General features: G+C 51.1%; 1 protein-coding gene across 1 annotated transcript; it reads right to left on the minus strand.

Moving 5' to 3' along the window:
* Positions 1-1,214: 1,214 nt before the first annotated feature.
* Positions 1,215-16,451, minus strand: MLEC (malectin). The gene is made up of 5 exons (XM_006052945.4): positions 16,070-16,451; positions 9,710-9,888; positions 8,523-8,699; positions 8,348-8,405; positions 1,215-6,871 (listed from the first exon to the last, which is right to left on the minus strand). Exons 1-5 carry the CDS (start codon positions 16,272-16,274, stop codon positions 6,642-6,644), a joined length of 849 nt encoding a protein of 282 aa, XP_006053007.1. The 5' UTR covers positions 16,275-16,451; the 3' UTR covers positions 1,215-6,641.
* Positions 16,452-18,301: the final 1,850 nt, after the last annotated feature.

The following is an 18,301-nucleotide window of genomic DNA, read 5'->3' on the forward strand; positions in this document are numbered from 1 at the left end:
TATGGAGAAAGGTCCGACACATTGGCTCCAGCCAACCGGGAGCCTGATTTCCTCAGCGAGATTAAGATCTGGACCCAAGAGTGGTTTAACCCAACCCCCGGCACTTGGCCCAAGACCTTCTGTCAGACAATTTCCCTCCCTGTGAGTCCCTAGAGTAGGGCTTCTTCAGGTCTCTTCCCCATTTGGCAGCTCACGCAGAAGCTACTTGAAATAGTAACAGCCAAGTCTAAATTAGTCAAGAACTCTAGTTATGGGTGGGCTCAAGCTAAGAATGAGGCTCTGTGGGCCTCCTGGCTTATTTGAGCCCTGAGAACAGACTCCATCAACAGTGGTTTCATTCTTGGAGCCGAGCGCTGAATTCTACCCTTCAAGGGATAACTGAGGGGAGGCAGGCCACACTCTCCCTCCCTCTCCCCATACCAGCAGCCTTGGTTCCTGCTTGGAGAATCACAGAACATGGCGTCAGGGGTGGGGGCGGGGAGGAGGGGCGGGGGAGAGTCATGGTCAAGAGCGAGAGAGTCCTGGTATAAAACCTCAGCCCTGCCTTTTGCTGGCTTTGTGACCTTCAGCAAGTCACTTCACCTCTTAAAGGTGAATACCAACTCGTTTGTTAAAGATTAAACAGATTAACATCTGTGGAAGTGCTGGGCCTTCTGCCAGGCCCATTTCAAAGGCCCAGTCAAAGGTATCTGTAATGATTATTCCTATAGCCTTAGCAAGATCATGGGCTTTCCAGCCAGACAGACTGGGTTTGAATCCTGGCTTGACCATTTACTGGCTAATCTGGGGTAAATTTCTGAAGTTTTCTGAGCTTCATGTTTCTGAGCTTATCAACACTGACAGCACACCAGAAGAGGAGAAAGCAGAGAAAACCGTCTCACGGCCGAGTCTGTCCACGGGTTATTGTGGAAGCTGAGGGGAAAACCGGAGGGGAAGCAGCAACAGGCTCAGTGTGTCTTGGAAATGAGAGTCCCGGCCTGGTGTTCCAGTGAAAGTGGAAACAAAACAAAATAATTGTTTATTTTTCCTTGAGAGAGCTGCTGCCAGTTGAAAAGGCCCAGCGGCATTTCACAAACTTCGTTCCCTTAGCCAAACATCCTGGTGAAAAGAAAGCTCCCTGACACATCACGGGAGAACCCTTTGCAGCCAAGAGAACCCCTGGGTCTCCACCTCACTTCTTTGCGATCAAGTTCAAACTCAATCCCAACACTGAGTGTCACTGCAAATTGTTTATTAAAACACAAAGCAATGGACAGTGAAAAACATCCTGATTTTTTTTTTTTTCCACTTTTTGGTGGGAGTTGGGTGGGGGCATGGGACGGGTAGGGCAGATGGAGAGAGCCCGGAAGGAAAGACAGCTCTGTGCACCCCGGCAGCTTTCCCGGGCCAGCCAGGTTCAAAGCTCCTCAGTCACACCCCGCTGTGTTGCTGTAAATGCGTGTTGTGGCTACAAACAGAGCAGGTTTGGCCTCCGCAGGGAGAGGATGGGCTTCTAGAATAGGAGCTAGAAGGGCTACCATGAACTGGACACTGTGGCTCCAGCACTTGGTACAGAATCGACCGACCAAGAGGGACAGGCTGGTGTCCTAACAAGCCCAGCTTAGGCCGATGACAGCTGAAGAGGCTGCCCTGAGCTCTGAAGGGACAGCTGGTCCAAGCGTGGGAGAGCTTGGGGGAAGGAAAATCCTCGGAGGGGACTGATCCAGGGTCCAATTTCTTTTCATTCCCCAGATCACGACGCACCAGGGAAGAGAGGAGTCAAGGGTGTCTCACTCCCAGGTCTGTCCTCCCACCTGGCCCTGCCAACTCCCCTCTCCCACCTGGCAACTCAGTCCTCCTTTCCTGACAGTTGTCCTTTGAAAGGACAGAAAGCACACTTCAGATTGTTGTTGATCTTCCTCGTACTAAAATAAAGGCCCGAAGCTCAAAATAGAGGTGAGAATGGAGTCCTGCTTTTCCTGGTGCTGCGTGCCCCCGTCTCACAAGACTGCCTGGATGCAAGAGGTGCCAAGGGCCTCTCTGCCAACTCCAACAGGCACTACTGTTTCCCTGGCTGCCAGCACCATCCTGGATCCTTGTTTTTATACTCCTGGGGCGGGGGCGGGGGGGGGGGGGGGGGTCGGGCAGGCAGGAGCAGGGAACCCGTCCCAAGAGATCCATCTTGCTCTTTCCCTGCCAACCCAGCCAGGCCCCAAATTGCTTGGCACCAGGATCCAAATGGTCTAGCAGCTGAAAGCCAGCTAGCCAAAGGCTGCTAGGCAAGGACACACCAGATCAGCAGTGAGCCACCCACGTAACAGAGAAGAAACCACCCTCGCCGGGCAGTGGACCCATTGGTGCCAACCTAGTCTTGTAACAAAACGGGGAAATCTAGCCCTGTTGCCCCAGGAGAGGTCTAAATATAGAAGGAGCCCTAGCTCGGGCTGAAAGGGAGAAACGACTCCGATCTCTCTGAAGCTTGAACAATAAGGCTTCTTTGCAATTTTCTTAGAGCTCTTTCATCCCTAATCATCTCTTCCCACAGAAGAGGAGCCGATTCCTTTTCTGGTTTCTGAACGGATCCCGGGTGTCTCTGGTTCTACTTCTGCACCATCCCTTAGGCTCCTTCCCCAGGGTCACAGCAGAAGGAGGCCCTAAGCTTACCCTCCCTCCCCACCTTGTTTTTGTGACACAGGAGTATCTCTTATTAGTCTCTCATTCTGGAAAGCTCACCTGCTCTTCTAAGTCTTTTTGGAGAGGCGTGGAGGACAGCATTATATGTTGCCACTTGATGCCATTAAGGCTCCCCGAGGCAAGAAGACACTTGGACTAGGTCAGAGCCGGCCAGCAAAGGGGAAGAGAGGGAAGGGACGGGGAGGCAGCCCCATGGCAGGAACAGTGAGACCCCCTGCCCAGACCTGAATCTTGTGGGAACACTCATCCTGGCTCAGAGCAGGAGAGGAAAAGGCACTGTGCTGACCGGCTGGGTCCTTCCCCAACCCCCAGGGAGGGTGGAGAACCTACTGATTCTCCCCCTGGGCTTCCCAAGGTGAGCCCGTTTCTAGGGAAAGGAGCGTAAGAGCTAGGAAAGGGAAAATACTGCTGCTGCTTTCCGAAGTTCAACTCAGATCCTAGAAGCCACGGCCAGGCTTTCCCAGGAGAACGCAGAAGCAGGATGCGAAGGGCGAGAAATTCCTTAAAACAGAAGCTTCTCCAAAAACAAAAGAAGTCACAACACGATTCTAAAACTGGATTAAACAGTCCCCAGGCACAGAAAGGGGGCGGGTAACGTAACTCAAACTTTACCCCATCTCTTCAAAGACTAAGTGACTTCTAATATGATCCTCCAATTTTGGGCCAGTATCTCTTAGGTAAACGGTGGGAACGGGAAAACAAGATCACACTCTCCAAGCGACAGGTGGGCCCACAGGCCCTGTGGTCCTCCTGCAAGTCTAACACCACTGAAACAAAGAGAACCATCTTTCAAGTCGCCAAAACGCAAGGTAAACATTGAGCAGATTCTTCTCGATCATACAGGTTTTTTCTGTTTTGTTTTTTCCCCCCAGAACAACATATTTGGTTTAGGGTACCTGGGTCGCACAGATTGTTTCCTGGCATGATGTTCCCATCAGGGTTGAGTGAAGCCCCCTAAAAGTCTGATTGGAGGCCAGCTGGTCTCTGACCCCAATCAGGGCGACACTGCAGACTCAGCCCACCTCCCACGGACATCTGTGCCTGGTCCAACTGGAAACTGGACCTGAGCCACACTTCTGGCACCAGGAGTTTCATCTCAGTTAGTGTTTGCTCTTGGCTTTGGCCAGCTGGGCTGAGGAGGATCTCAGAAGCTCGGACAGAGTGTGGATCCCGTAGAGAAGAGTCGAGGTCTTTCCTTTCCCACCCCTAACAGGCCTGACTTCTCACCTCCCCAACCCCAGCCAGCAACTCCCCTACCGCGCAGACTCTCAGCCCTAGCACCAGCTCAAGACACAGACGCAGGGACAAACAGTGCAAAGAGCAAAGGATAAACAACAGAGTAATTCTTGACACGCACAATACAAAAAATAAAAATAAACAGTACCCCATTCCCACCCCTTTAACCTAAACTTCATGTACCTATAACATCTTGAAGGAGCAAAAAAAAACAAACAAACAAACCAAAAAGCTTTCAATTTCAAGTTCAGCATCCCAAGCCAACCGTGACCAGCCCTGGGCGGCTTTGAGAGCTGGGTGGGCTTGGCTACAGGGGACTTGACCCCCGCCCCCGCCATACTTCTTCCTGTTTCCTCACTTCCCCTTTAGCTTTTATGAGCCACAGAAAGCTGTTCCTTCCTTTCAGACACGACCAAAAAGGAAAGCGCCCATTCCTGTCCCTGAGCTCAGGGAAAGGGTGGGCTGGGAAACAGAGGCAGAAGCGAGGCTGCTTGGCTTACAGTACCGTGAGGAAATGGCCCCAGGAGTCAGGGTTTCCTTCTGAGACTCTGAGTCACTGGAGGGAAGGGTTGAGGTGAGGAGGCGGGGAGCCCTCCTTCCTCAGAGAGACCCAGCAAACGAATGGACAAGGCAAGATGGCGGCCGCAAGCCCTCCGGCATCCTGTTTATCCCGTGGGCAGTGGCTTCAGGAGAGTGGCGATGGGACGGGAATCCAAGCCACTGTCAGAAGCCCGAGTGACCGTCAGGACGCCCACTGCCCCAGGCAGGTGGTCCCCAGGACAGAGGCTTCAGGACGTCCCCCCGAAACGCAGGAGGCTTTGTGACGCACTCCAAGCACGCCTCTAGTCATAGCTTCAGGCTGCAGCCACCCGGCTGCCTGACTCTTGCCTGAGGACGGACGTCTAAGTCACAACTGAAATGAAGGGCTTTGACTCTCTCGAAGGACTAAAAGGCGGACCTGAAGTAACTTCGGTCAGAACCCAAAACCCAGGATGGGAGCCCAGGGGCTACTTCCTTTGTCCCAAAACTACCAGTTCAAATATGCAGAGCTCTTGGAAACCAGAAACAAAAAAAAAACTCAAAATTCAACAGGTTCTAAAGATGGGCCTGGCCTGAGAGTCTGTGCTGTTCCAGCCCCGGCAGCGGCTCATCCTGCAGCTCTCCATCCACAAAACTTCTTGTAGCTTGGCTGGGTCCCAGCTCAGTGCTCCCCTAATGGGGAAAAGGCTGACTGGGATCAGAAAGGCGGGCAACAGGGGAGCCTCACTTCCCTCAGAAAATTTTCGCAGGGAATTCAAGACAGACATATCCGGGGCTGCCAGGCCTAGGGCTGCCTGTTAACCTTCCTGCCCCATCACACCAAGAACTTGGCAGCGACCTGGACAGGGGAAATGAAAGGTCCTAAGGGCGCACTCTTAAGGTCAGTGAGAGGCGTCACTGGGCCAGATACAATTATTCTAGCTCCTTGGGGCAGCTCTAGCCTTAAGCCAAAACTGGCTGAACCATGACGTAGGACAAGGAGGGAATCAATGAACGTCGGATACTAGATACTCTCAACAGTGGTCAGTCACTTAGTAGGGCTCAGGTCTCTGAGGTTGCTCTTAAGTTATGCTAACGTAAGCCTTTTCCAATCCAAAGACCAGAAGAGACTTTTAAGGTCAAGTGTTCTGTGTCTGCAGGCTGGAAAGCCTCTGTGTCCCCTGGCAGCAAGCCCCTACAAAGGGGCCAGTAAAAGAGCTGCTCGGTCAGGTCCTCCTGGCTGCTGGCTCAGAGATCCAGGGAGGGAGGTACCAGTAAGGTGAGGTGGTGGAGGAGAAGACATTCAAGCCGAGGGAACTCCAGATCCCCAATGTCTCCTTCCCTTCTTGGCAATAACTTAGCAGGATGGTTGAGAGAGAGCGAGAAGAGATTTCCAAATGAGCCAGGTTCAGAAAAATAAGAGAGAGAGAGGGAGGAAATCAAGTCCCCAACAGGCACTGAAATCAAAATGATCTGCTGTGGTAAGAAGTCATAGGCAACTCGAGGACCTGATAGAAACGAATAGTCTTGGATACCAGACAGTCCTCTAACTGGCGCGTGTCAGGGAGACAAGCGGTGACAAAGCTCAAACACTTAAGGTGGAACCGTCACTGGGCTAAAACCAGACAGGCTTCCGTGTAAGGAAGGATCGACTTTTCTTCTTTTGAATCCCCCTTCCGTTTTTGTCTTATCATACAAATTATACACCTTCACACACACACACAGACCACACACCCACTTAGAATCCCAGGACATCTGAAAACTTTTCTGGACGTCACTTCAGAACATACCCAACTCCCAGCACTGGTCTTCTGGAGTAAGAAGATCGTATTTGCCTGCTGTTAATTTCTAACCTAAGAAAAGGAACCAGGTCAGCTCTGAGTTCAGAGTCCTTTCCACTGGACGAAGACCCTTGGCCAGGTGGGATCAAGTTTACCCTACGTACCCGAGAGAGGAAAGAGACAGCTGGGGGCTGCCCCAGGGAAAGGACGAGGACTAGAGCAGGTCTGGGACCAGGTGGTGGATGAGGGCTGCTCTCTAGTCACTCTGCCTCTTTTCATCTCCTTTAATTGTGTGTGTGTGTGTGTGTGTGTGTGTGTGTGTGTGTTTTCTCATTTGTTTTTGTTAATCGCTATAAAAAATACAGAAACCCAAACCAACACGTTCGGTTTCTTTCCCACACCCCTCCACCTGTTCAGGATGGTGATCGGTTCTCACAACCGGCAGAGGCAGAAGAGGGTTGGAATGAAGACTCCGAAGGCCACCAGGATGGGAAACATGAGGCTGCTGTTGTCCGAGGCGTAGGGGTTGGGCGTGCGGGGGCCCGACTGCACTCGGTTCTTATTGGTCTGTCTCTTGAGATTAGACCCTTCATCGTATTCTTCTTCCTCCTCCTCTTCTTCTTTCTTTTCCAGTCCTGGATGAGGCTGCAGCTTTGGCACATCTGACATGAGAACAAGAACACCTTTTAAGTAAGACTCACGGCATTTAAATGAGGCCCTTAAGGGAAGTAAATGAGCCACAAGAGACCCTATGACCTAAAGCAGGATCCACAGGAAGGAGCAGCCACAGTTCCCAGCCTGGAGAACAGCAGATGGCTGCAAACATGGGTCTTTCTGAGATTTAACTACAACGGAGTAGAAGTCTTGCACCCTGAGAGACTCCCTGTCTCCCTTCCCTGTCCTACTTCTTTAGAGCCTGGGGACAACCAGACTGGATGAGGACAGTGACCCAACACCCCAAGCTTAACCTTTTCATATCTCTCCTTCTCCCTCCTCCAACCCCACATTCCCTTCTGATGCACACAGCAACTGAGGAAAAGCTGATCCACGGAGTTCTGGGTTCTCCGCACACCCTCCCGCTCTGTTCACTGTCCCCTCCCAAGGGATTCTGTTTACCCATCAGTCCGGGAGTAAGACATCCTCTGGGATGTGCCTCCAGATGAGGTGGGGAAAGGTATGGAGGTGGGATGGGGGAGTAAAGTCACTGAGACAGATGCCTTCTCTGCAAAAACTGGCCTGGGAAAGCTGGCAGCCAGGACCTTCAACCCCAAGAAAGAGATGGACTTTTGGGCTGGATCCCAGAACAAGGAGACATTAAGTGAACTTCTGCTCAGTGCAGCCCAGTGACACTGTGCTCTTAGAGCACACCAAACACTCAGGGCCCTTCCTCTGCCTTTTTCCTCTATCTACCTGCCCGGCACCTCATTCACAGAAGTCAAAGAAACAGAATAAGGGTAAGGTTTAGGCAATTCCAAATGACTACAAGGGTCAGGGCACACCCAGTCCCGATTTACAGAGCAGTTAAAAGGATTTTTGTCTAAAACCAATTCACTGATAAAATGGTGACAGGAAGATTTGAACACAGACCCTGCTGCAAAGCTTAGGGCTAGCACCGTGCTTGCTACACTTCAGCCCGGGCCACCTGACTCCAGGTTCCTCATATTAAGGCTTTAAGTGTTAGTGTTTTCAAAACAGTGATCAGCTAAATCACCCCTAGAGGTTCCCTCAATCATATCCTTCAGCTCACATCAAAAAGCAGATCAGAGGAGCTGCCCAGGTGGCTCAGTGTAGAGAATCTACCTGCCAATGCAGGAGACATGGGTTTGATGCCTGGTCCAGAAAGATCCCACGTGCTGGGGAACAACTAAGCCCCTGTGCCACAGCTACTGAGCCTGCGCCCTAGAGCCCAGGAGCCACAGCTACTGAGTCTACCTGGGGAGCAACTGCTGAAGCCTGAGTACCTAAGACCGTGCTCCATAAAAGAGAAGCCACCACAATGAGGAGCCTGCATACCACAACTAGAGAGGAGCCTCCGCTTGCCGCAACTAGAGAAAAGCTCTCACCGCAATGAAGAGCCGGCACAGCCAAAAATAAATAATTAAAAAAAAAAAAAAAAGCAGACCAGAAACACAACTTACCATCCACTGTCCCAGCCATGATGTAGAGTGCACAGACTTTGGGGTTGTCATAGTATCCCTAAAATAAGGGAAACAGCGGTTACCACCACACAGCAGCAAATAACTCCCCGCTGCCCCTGGCACCCATCCTTTTGAGCTCGTCCTCGGCTGCAAGGGGGCAGAGGAGGAGCGTTACCTTGACAAACTCGATGTAGAGTTTGCCTGTGAAGGTGGACACCTCGCCCTGGACGCTCAGCTTCCCCTTCCGGATGCTCATCGGGATGATCTCATCATGGGCAGTACTGTGCCCTACACGATCAAAGATATCCAGGTCCTTCACCACCACGTGGCCGTTCAACCGCACGTCAAACACCTGCCAAGATGAGACAAGCAGACAGTGTCAAAACCACCTGCTTCAGACTTTAAGGCTCTGTGCTTCTAACGTATGGGTTGCAGGTTCGATCCCTGGTAGGGCACATTCTCCATGCCACTCGACACAGCCAAAACAAACAAACAAAAAACCATCTGCTTCACACTCCTTCAGCAGCTGGACATTAGGCACCTGCCTGGGCTTCAAGTTCAAAAGTAATTTAAGGAATGACAGGCAGAGCTGGATAGACTTCAGGGTGGCTAGAGACCTTTACCTGAGCCAAACCAAAGGCACAGTCCTTCACTGTCAAGGTTGCTAACTGGGAATAAAGAGTGCAAACAAAAAACTCAAGGCGGAAAGAAGGAAAGTCAGAAGAAGGGACAGGAAAATATCACAGCGAAAAACAAGAAGGTGCGGACAACCAAGAAGGGAGAGGTTATAACCAGGAGGACCTTAAGAAGATTAGTTAATTGCTAAGATCTAGGATTCTGGCATTGCCTTCTGTCAGTTCAGTTCAGTCACTCACTCGTGTCTGACTCTTTGCAACCCCATGGACTGCAGCACGCCAGGCTTCCCTGTCTATCACCAACTCCCGGAGTTTGCTCAAATTCATGTCCATTGCATCGGTGATGCCATCCAACCATCTCATCCTCTGTCGTCCCCTTCTCCTCCCTCAATCTTTCCCAGCATCAGGTTCTTTCTGTCACAGGTACCTTCTGTCACCCCAAGGCAAATGCAGCCTCATGGTTACGGGACACAGCTGAGCAAGAGGAATAATGCAGCTTTGGGAGTTCCCTGGTGGCCTAGTGGTTAGGATTCCAGGCTTTCACTGGGGTTCAGTCCTTGGTCAGGGAACTGAGATCCCACAAGCCCCATGGCGTGACCTTAAAAAGAAAACCCAGCTTTTCCTCAAACGTCAATTATTCCTCCCTCCTAAGCACCTACATTCTTTGGGAGCTTTCTCCCAGAGTGGCGAGGTCCCACTGGTCAAGTGGGGGCCTGAGCCGCCTCACCTTCTGCTGGGACTGCGCGAAGTAGACCTCGGCAAACTTCAGCACCAGCACGTAGTCCCCCTCCTCCTTGATGGGCACTTCGTAGCCAAAGGTCTCCTCGTTGTACCGCTCTGTCTGATACAGGATCTGGTCCTCCGGGTTGGAACGCAGGATTGGCAGCTTCATGCCATAGTCAGAGGCTGGCGACAAAAGACACAAGAGAAACCACATCAGAGACCAAACACAAAAGCAGACTGGAGACCCCAGAATGGCCAGGGGTGTTTCCCCGGGCAAAGCTAATAACCCTCCCCCATTGCACCTGGCTCCAAAGAGACCAGCCACAAAGGCAGGAGTCAGGTAGCTGTTACCAAGGAAGAGTAAAATGAAAGAAACCAACACAGAAATCACCCCAACAAGCTCCCATCACCCTCACAGCAAAACTTTCAAATATTCGTGAAATTGACTTTTCCCCAGCTATATCCAGAGTGATGGGAATGGAACAAGTCTAACTCATTATTACAACAGAGCACTGCCCTACAGCTGCTGGGCTTCAGAGAAACCTCGTAAAAGCAGGGGGATGGCCAGGAACACTGCAAGATGATTAAGTTCAAAGAATTTTTTTTCCTCATTTGGAAGAGCTCAGTCTAAGTAAAAAAAACAGGATATCTGTTAGGAAAGTCATTCTTCATTGTCTTTACTGCAAATAAGAAACCAGCTTTCGTTGCTTTTTACAACGTTTTCATTCAAAAAGTTCCAGGGCTGGTCAAAAGCAACAAGGTCATTAAAAAGAGGATGTGATGCTCTCTAATTTCCTCTGGGTCTAACACCTTACTTCCCACAGACTAACGAACTCAACCTCACCCGTGGTCTCAAACATTCCCCCAAACTGAAAGAAGAAACAAGATTCCCGCTGTATCCCCAGGACATAACATCGTCCTGGGCACGTTCGTCAGTGCGCTCAGTGTGATCCACTGAACAAACAAATGGCAACAAAGGAGGTGCCCGCAGCGTAGTCAAGTCACACGCTCCTCTCCACAGGAGAGCCATCCTAGCAGGGAAGGAAAATGGTCCACGGTCCCTTCGCACCTCTGGCCTCTGATTCCCAGCTCCAGAAGGAGCCACCTTCCCCATTTCAGACAGATGAGGAATGCGTGCATGTGCGTGCTCAGTCACTCAGTCGTGTCTGACTCTTTGCGACCCCACGGACTCTAGCCCACCAGGCTCCTCTGTCCAGCTAACAATACTGGAGTGGGTTGCCATTTCCTCCTCCAGAGGATCTTCCCAACCCAGGGATTGAAACTGCTTCTCCACTGGTGGGCTGATTCTTTACCATTGAGCCACCGTTCCCATTTTAAACAGATGAGGAAGAAAGAAGGAAGAGTAAAAAGTTGTTACTTGTGGGTGGGTATCAGAAGAGCCAAAATCCTCTACTGCCCTCAGTCTGCTCCCAATCTTACAAGATGACTCTGTGTGTGTTTTTCTTTCTCCCACACAACAAACTAACCCGGGTCCTTCCTCAAATATGATTCCACACTCAGGGCCCAGAGGTGAATAGCTATGCCTTCCAGAGCTCTATCCATCTACTTTCCAAACCACAGACTCGGCAGTGATTTTGGTATACAGGCCTAGTCTCTCCTTCACCTGGGAGGAGGAGTCTTGGAGCTAAGATGTCAAGACCACCTTCCAGTTTCACACAGTGGCTCTGAAGACATCTGGCACCTGGATCCACAGGGTGATGTTTGAGAGCGGTCACCCTGGCAGCTTTATCTTCCGAGAATCCAAGAGACAGGATCTTTTATCTCCACAGGAGGTAAGAGAGTAACTAGAAGATCCAGTGGCTGAGTCAAGCCTTCCAGAAAAACAAACAGAACTGTTAACAGTTCCTGTAAGTGAACAGCAGCCAGATCAGATGGACTGATGAGACAATGAACAGGAAACTCATTGCACTTTTGTCTCCAGACATTTTTTCTTCCTATTTCTCCTTGAAAAATCAAAGGAGCTGGGGTGCTGAGCAGCTCTACAAAGGATGTGCTGCCAATTGCCCCAGATCCAACCCCCAGGCTCAGACCACAAACCTATAAAGATATAAAGATTGCCGATCCTCTTCCAACTGAGTTCTAAGAATCTCCCTCTTTCACAAAGACCGTGATCCTTACAAATTTGGAATGGTCATTCGATTTGCTTTTCGGAGACACAGAAAATGTTATGCATGTGTGGAGAATCTATTTTCCCCCCTTCCGGCATGGAAAAAGTGAGAAACTGACGGTAACGTAATCTGTGGCAGTCTCAGTCTCACAGCTAAGAAAACTCAGCAAAAAACTACTCAACAACCTTGGAATTACCTTTAAAAGCTTTTCCAAGTGGCTTGCCCACGAAATTCGCCACATGCAAAGCTGAATTTTCCCAAGTCTCAATAGAGACAACAGCAACTTCCCCTCCAAGCCTTTATGCCTTCGTGGCCCCCTTAACAGTGAAGTGAACACGGGGAGCATACAGTGGCAGCTGGAATTAGAATTTCAAGTTAGCCCGACAGAGGTCAGACAGTTAACCAAAGATGGAAGGGGGCCAGAGGGTCCACACTCTGTCCACAGCTTCTTAGCTCTAGACAATGGAGTCACCAGGCTACTTGAAAAACTCAGTCCAGGTTTGAGGGGAAGATGGGCCTGGATTTGAATCCTGGCTCTGCTACCTACTATGTGATGTAGAACATGTTGTTGTCTCTAGGTGTTTTTTCATCTGGAAAACAGGGTATCATCTACCTAAATTCTCTGCTAGTGAACTGCTCCTAGGAGGGCCTGCAAATGAAATTGGCCTCTTATGTAGCAGTATATTAAAGTGCTAGTCATTCAGTTGTGTCTGACTCTTTGTGACCCCAGACTGTAGCCCGCCAGGTTCCTCTGTCCATGGGTTTCTCCAGGCAAGAATACTGGAGTGGGTTGCATTCCCTTCTCCAGGGGATCTTCCCAACCCAGGGATCGAACCCAAGTCTTTGCACTGCAGGCAGATTCTTAACCGTCTGAGCCACTGAGAAAGCAGTATAGGAAGAGAATTTTAAACAAATCCCTTGGCCTTAAGCAAATGAGAAGTACCAGTGTCTCTCTCACATTATCTTTCAAGCTCTTATTTCCCCAAAGCCAGATCCCTCCCCAGCCAAAAGGGAAGAGTCTTCTTTGTTGTTCTTTAATTGCTCAGTCCTGTCTGAATCTTTTGCAACCTCATGGACTGTAGCCCACCAGGTTCCTCTGTCCATGGAATTTCCCAGGCAAGAATACTGGAGTGGGTTGCTATTTCCTTCTCCAGGGGATCTTCCCAATCCAGTAATCGAACCTGCATCTCCTGCATTAGCAGGCGGATTCCTTACCACTGCCACCAGGGAAGCCCCTGCAGGGTCTTCCTTAGGTCTAGAGAATTAGTAATCTGATGGGCTCAGACTCCTGGCCAGCTTTTTCCCCTCCGGAGCCACATTCTGCTCCACTTGTAATTCCTTGTAAAAGATCTTCAAGCAAAGAAAAAGACAGACACTTGAACCTACTCTGGACAGGAGAATTTTCAGACTCATGTCACTGATTCCTAAAGCATGACAAGTTTTATGAAGAAGGAAAACAAGGTTCAGAGAGGGAACGCAAATTCATCAAGGCCATACAAATAACTAGCGGGCATCTTTCTATGAAGAAGAAATAGCCTTTTTCCTAAAACCGAGCCAATCTCTATGCCTTCAGGCCAAATAACCAAGTCTTTTCCATCAGAGTCAAGAAGAACCCACAGAGAGCAAGTTACGAAGAACCTGGGATGCAGAGCACGCCAGAATCCCACACAGAAAGCTTCTGAATCACTCTCCATAGTGGTACCTCTGTCTGCTGAAGCACACAGGTTGAAAAAAGCCTTTCCCAGGCTGTCAGCATCTTCCATGAGCCCTAGCTATCCTCAAGGCAGAAATGAAATTCAATACACAATGTGAAGTGCCTTTGAAAGCAAAACCCACTAGGTGCCTTGGGCCACTCACAGTTTCCGAGAATGCCAAACTACAAAAACACTATAGAGAGCAAGTTCAAAAGCAGGCCAAATTCTTATCTGGATTAACTTGGCAACAAACACCTGAATTCATTAAACACAAAAATGGACTTTCCTCGGGTGCTGGAAACATCACAGGCGTACGGAAAATAAATAAAGACGTTCAGCTCCGAAGGAAATTAGTGTAAATAGCAGCAGGGTTCGGGGGGTGGGGGGGGTGGGGAGCGAGGGTCTCCAAATACTTGGCACACCCTTATCCAAACAGAAGGAGCAGCTGCACTTCCCTTCGTGGTCCTGACTCCCCTGCACAGAAGGGAATCTAAAGAGCTGCTTTCTGAGAGAGAAAGACTAATCACTTCTCAGCCGGACCTACAGCCAGCAAAATGCTGCTCTCAGGAGCCCTCCAAGTGCAACGTTGCAACTGGCTGGCTCAAGCTACATCAACCTAAAGGCTGACAACCACCCTCCACCCTCATTCAACCCTTGACACTGCTGCAATTCATACCCAAGTGGACTACCAGCGTGGAGCAGGGAACCTCCATTTAGAGTGCCAGGGTTCCAGCCAGGATTCCAGAACAAGTGAGCTTTCGTAATATGGTTAAGTCGCACAATTTTACCTGCTACAATAAATTCTTCCAAAGGCACTGCAACTATGATCCAGTAACCTAAGGACAGACAGCCTGGCTGACTGCTGATCAGACTCAAAAATAAAAAAAAACCCAAACCCACTGGTACCAGCAAATGAAAACCAGGATTTCTGAATAAGGGAAGTAAAGTAGCTGGGGACTAAACCTGTGTGGTCTCAGCTCCCTCCTCTGCACTAGGGACCAAAGAGAATAAGGTCACCTATGAAAAGCCTGGTATTTGTTAACTGAAAAGAAACCATCTGTACATGGCCTCACCACAGCTATCTCTAGAGGCGAAGTCCACAAACGGTCTCTAATTTCCTCAAGGGCTTCTTCCGCCCTGCCCACACCCATGAAGAAAGAGGAAGGGTCCAGGCTGAAGATAACAACCACCTCCTGCTATTAAGTCTGCCTTTGGCTGCTGTGACGGCTGCTGAAGACCAGGGCCCTGACTCAGCTGTACCCAGGCTACTGAGACCTACATGCCAGGGCTAAATAAATTCCAGAACTAAACTGAAGACAAACGTGGAGCTTTGGAAAACTGCTCTGTGCCCCAACACCCCCACGTCTATGGAAGCAATAAACACCCCCCAATACAACAAATTCCAGGCAGGCCAGGGCAATTAATTTGGTTGGAAGAACCAAGTTAAACCTTTTAGGAAAAGCAAGGGCCAAATCTGGGCATCGTGGAAAAAAGAGCGAGAAAGTCTGTTTCCTACTTTTCTGGAGATGGCCTGTTGCCAAGCTGGCAGCCTCTGAACCCAGCCGACAGCATAAATCTCCTTCCAACACATGAAGCAGGGAACTTCCTTCTTAAACCTGTTTTCCAATCCTAAGAACAGAAGAAACAAAGTCTAGATTTTCCCAAAGAGTGGTCTGCAGATGACCTACATCAGAAGCCCCAGGGGTGCAGAAACCTGGGTTTAATCTACAGGTCTACAATTTGTATTTTTAACTAGCTCCCCCAGCAATTCTCACACTGAGAACTGTGCAGCTCTCGCAAAACTACTGTTGCTCAATCAGTTAAGCCAAAAGCAATTTTCCCATAACCTGGAATCACATCTCTCAGGACCACTGAGGGGTACGCTCTCCGCACAGGCAGGCAGAATATTCAGACCTTACGCTGCTGACGCACCACCAGCCCCATGTGCAGTAGGGTTGGCGACATAACCACCCTCTGGGAAGGGCCTTAAAGCTGCTACTTTTAAGCACACATATGCCTGCCCCGCTCCAAAAAAGGGGGGGGGGGGCGGGGGAAGAGGCTACCATCAAACTTTCCTGGCCCATCCTCTTCGAAGATTCCTTTCCATTCTGGCTAAGAATCAAGCCCCGCTCCTGCAGAGAGGGTAAAGAGAGCGGCCGATTTCTGGGTCGGCAGAAATCTACCAGAAACTGACCACCAGGCTAGGAACAGCGAAAACCGAAAAACCCGTGAGGCCTAGAGGTGGCAATAGGCCGCCCCCGACTTTACTTTCCCAGCGCGGTTGGAGGTGAGGGGTTAAGAAAATACAAGATGCGAGGTCCAAAAATAACTTCTCGCCAACTCTCTGCCTCGATGGCTCTTGGTTGCTTCGAGCCAGTGCCAGTCTCTAGGCTCCGATCGGGTGCCCGAGGAAACTGTAGAAACTTCGCTCCAGAGACGTGGCCCCGGGGTCGAGGAAGGGGTTCGGGGCCCGCAGCCCTCGGCGCGCTGCGCCCGGCACGGCAGGCCCGGGATCCCGCGGCTCGGCCGAGGGGCTCTCACCTCGGCCCACCCGGCCTTCCAAAGGGTCCTTGCGGAAGTGGATCCCGTGCACGTCCACATGCGCCTCCCCGCCCGCGTTGACGGCCCAAATCACGCTCTCGGGGAGCCCGGCCCCCGCCAAGCGGACCACGCCGAGCGCCGGCAGCAGAAGCAGCAGTCGCAGGAGCGCCACGGCGGCTCCCTCAACCGCCCGAGCGCCTAGCATGGCGGCCTTCACAGCGGGGGCAGCCTCCGCCGAGTCTTGTCCTCAGCCGGCCGCCAGGCCGCCCCAGACTCAGAAAAACAGCGCCACGGGCCGCTGTGCCTCAGCCGCCGGGGACATGTCGCTCTCAGGCCTCCTTCTCAGCCACGGGTGCCGCCTCCCACCTTAGGAACAACCTACCCCACCGCCCAGCCCCCGGCCACGACCCTGTAACCAATCAGCTCCCGGTCCTCATTAATTACCCACCACCCCGCCGGGAGGCGCCCGCCCATTGGCTGCCAGGAGCAGGGGAGGGCGTGGCTACTCTCAGGCGTCGGCCCAACCATCAGGCATGAGAGGGAGCGCGCGCAGAGGCTGGGAGTTCGGTTGAAGCGGCGGTTCAATGCGGAAGTGGCGGCGTGCAGCGCCCAGGCGGCCCCGAAATCCCGCAGCTGAATAGGAAAGGTGGCCTAGGGGGGAAGGTTTAGGATAGGGCGCACTGACACGTCGCCAGCACTTCCGGTGCTCCAGATTTTGGGGGCCGAATAGGCTCTCGAGGGGGGCGTTACCGACTTTCCCGATCCCCGCTTTCTTTCTCAGGGAGAGGCATGAACATAAGCTCTAGTAGGAAAAGCAATGATCACGCTTCCGACCTGATACCCAGCCTTTGTCCCCACGCCAGGCAGAGAACCCATCCTCCCCTAGAGAGGCCACATGAACAGGTTTTCAGGGCAAGGGTCCCACGAGGACAAGATCCCGCCCCCACCCCTTAGCGGGCTCTGGGCTGGTGGTAGCGTCCAGATGGCCGTCCAACCAGGAGGCTCCAACGCAGCGGAAACGCGTGGCCTGGCGGGGAGGAGCTCCAGGCTACCATATCTCCATGGCGACAGCCTCAGGCTAGCCCCAGCTTGGAGGGGCGGGACTGGGGCTTCCCCGGCCCCGGCAGAAGGACTTGAGAGCGGTACCCAGTCTGGAGGTCCAGACTGTCCCACACAGAGGTGACACTAGCTTCCTCCTTTTCTTTGGCAGTTCACACCACGCTCTCCTGCCTTGGCGATCCCTGCGCTGTGGTCGCTGCCCGAACTCCCACCTGTCAGAGAAACAGGCCCAGAGAGGGACCGAGCGTTGCTCAAATGGTCAAACCACAAGTTTAGGGCGGAGCCAAGGCAAAACCTCCTTTATCCGTTTGTTCCACAAATATTTATCTAGACCCTACTCCTAGGGTTGTCAGATTTAGGTAAAATACAGGAAGCACAGTTAAATTTGAATTTCAAATAAATGAAACATACACTAAAAATAATTTATTGCTTGTCTAAAACTGAAATTTAACTGGGCTTTTTGGATTTTTTTCTGACAATGCTGCCTACTACCTGCCAGGCAATGAGTTTTTGGCAGCAGTGAACAAAACTACACTCAGGATCTCACATGAGAATCACAGTCCTTACTCAATTATTTAGTTAGAACGGTGATGAGTACTCTAAAGAACAAAGTGAGGTACCGAAGTGAAGTATAGTTGGGGAAATTTTTCTTTTTTGACCCGGCGAGTGGAGTGTCTGCCGGGAAACACGGCAGGTTCTTAGTTCCCTGACCAGGGATGGAACCTGTGGCCCCTGCAATGGGAACACAGAGTCTTAAACACTGGACTGCCAGAGAAGTGCTCGGTAGAAAATTTAAATGTACCTGAATTGCTTCCCCAGCCCCTAAGAGCAGATTGCCACAGAGATCATTTTTTAAGTATCCTCTTCTTAGTCCTATTTTTCCCCCCTTCTTTTGCAAGAATATGAACTTGTTTCCTTCCAGGAACCTGTTTCACCTCCCAAGGCCTCTGGGGTCCTGCTCTGGAGTTTGTAATCCTCCTTTCCTCTAAAAACTGTCATCTTTGGAGGAACCTGACAAGTCAGAGCTTATAGAGCCCAGAGAGCAGGGTGTGGTGCAAGTGGGGGAACACAGGCACAGAGAGGTGATGGGGACTTCTTCCCTCCTGGGCAGCTGACCTGTAAAGCCCACGTGCCGACCATTTACTACACTGCTTCCAGAAACTCATGTTTATT

Source organism: Bubalus bubalis, chromosome 17, assembly GCF_019923935.1.
Source record: "Bubalus bubalis isolate 160015118507 breed Murrah chromosome 17, NDDB_SH_1, whole genome shotgun sequence".
Taxonomy (NCBI): domain Eukaryota; kingdom Metazoa; phylum Chordata; class Mammalia; order Artiodactyla; family Bovidae; genus Bubalus; species Bubalus bubalis.

Coding starts and splice junctions, on each gene's coding strand:
- MLEC (XM_006052945.4), bottom strand. CDS start 16,274: ATGCTAGGCGCTCGGGCGGTTGAGGGAGCCGCCGTGGCGCTCCTGCGA. Junction 9,889..16,069: donor GGAAGGCCGGGTGGGCCGAG/GTGAGAGCCCCT, acceptor TTTTGTCGCCAG/CCTCTGACTATGGCATGAAG. Junction 8,700..9,709: donor TCGCGCAGTCCCAGCAGAAG/GTGAGGCGGCTC, acceptor TCATCTTGGCAG/GTGTTTGACGTGCGGTTGAA.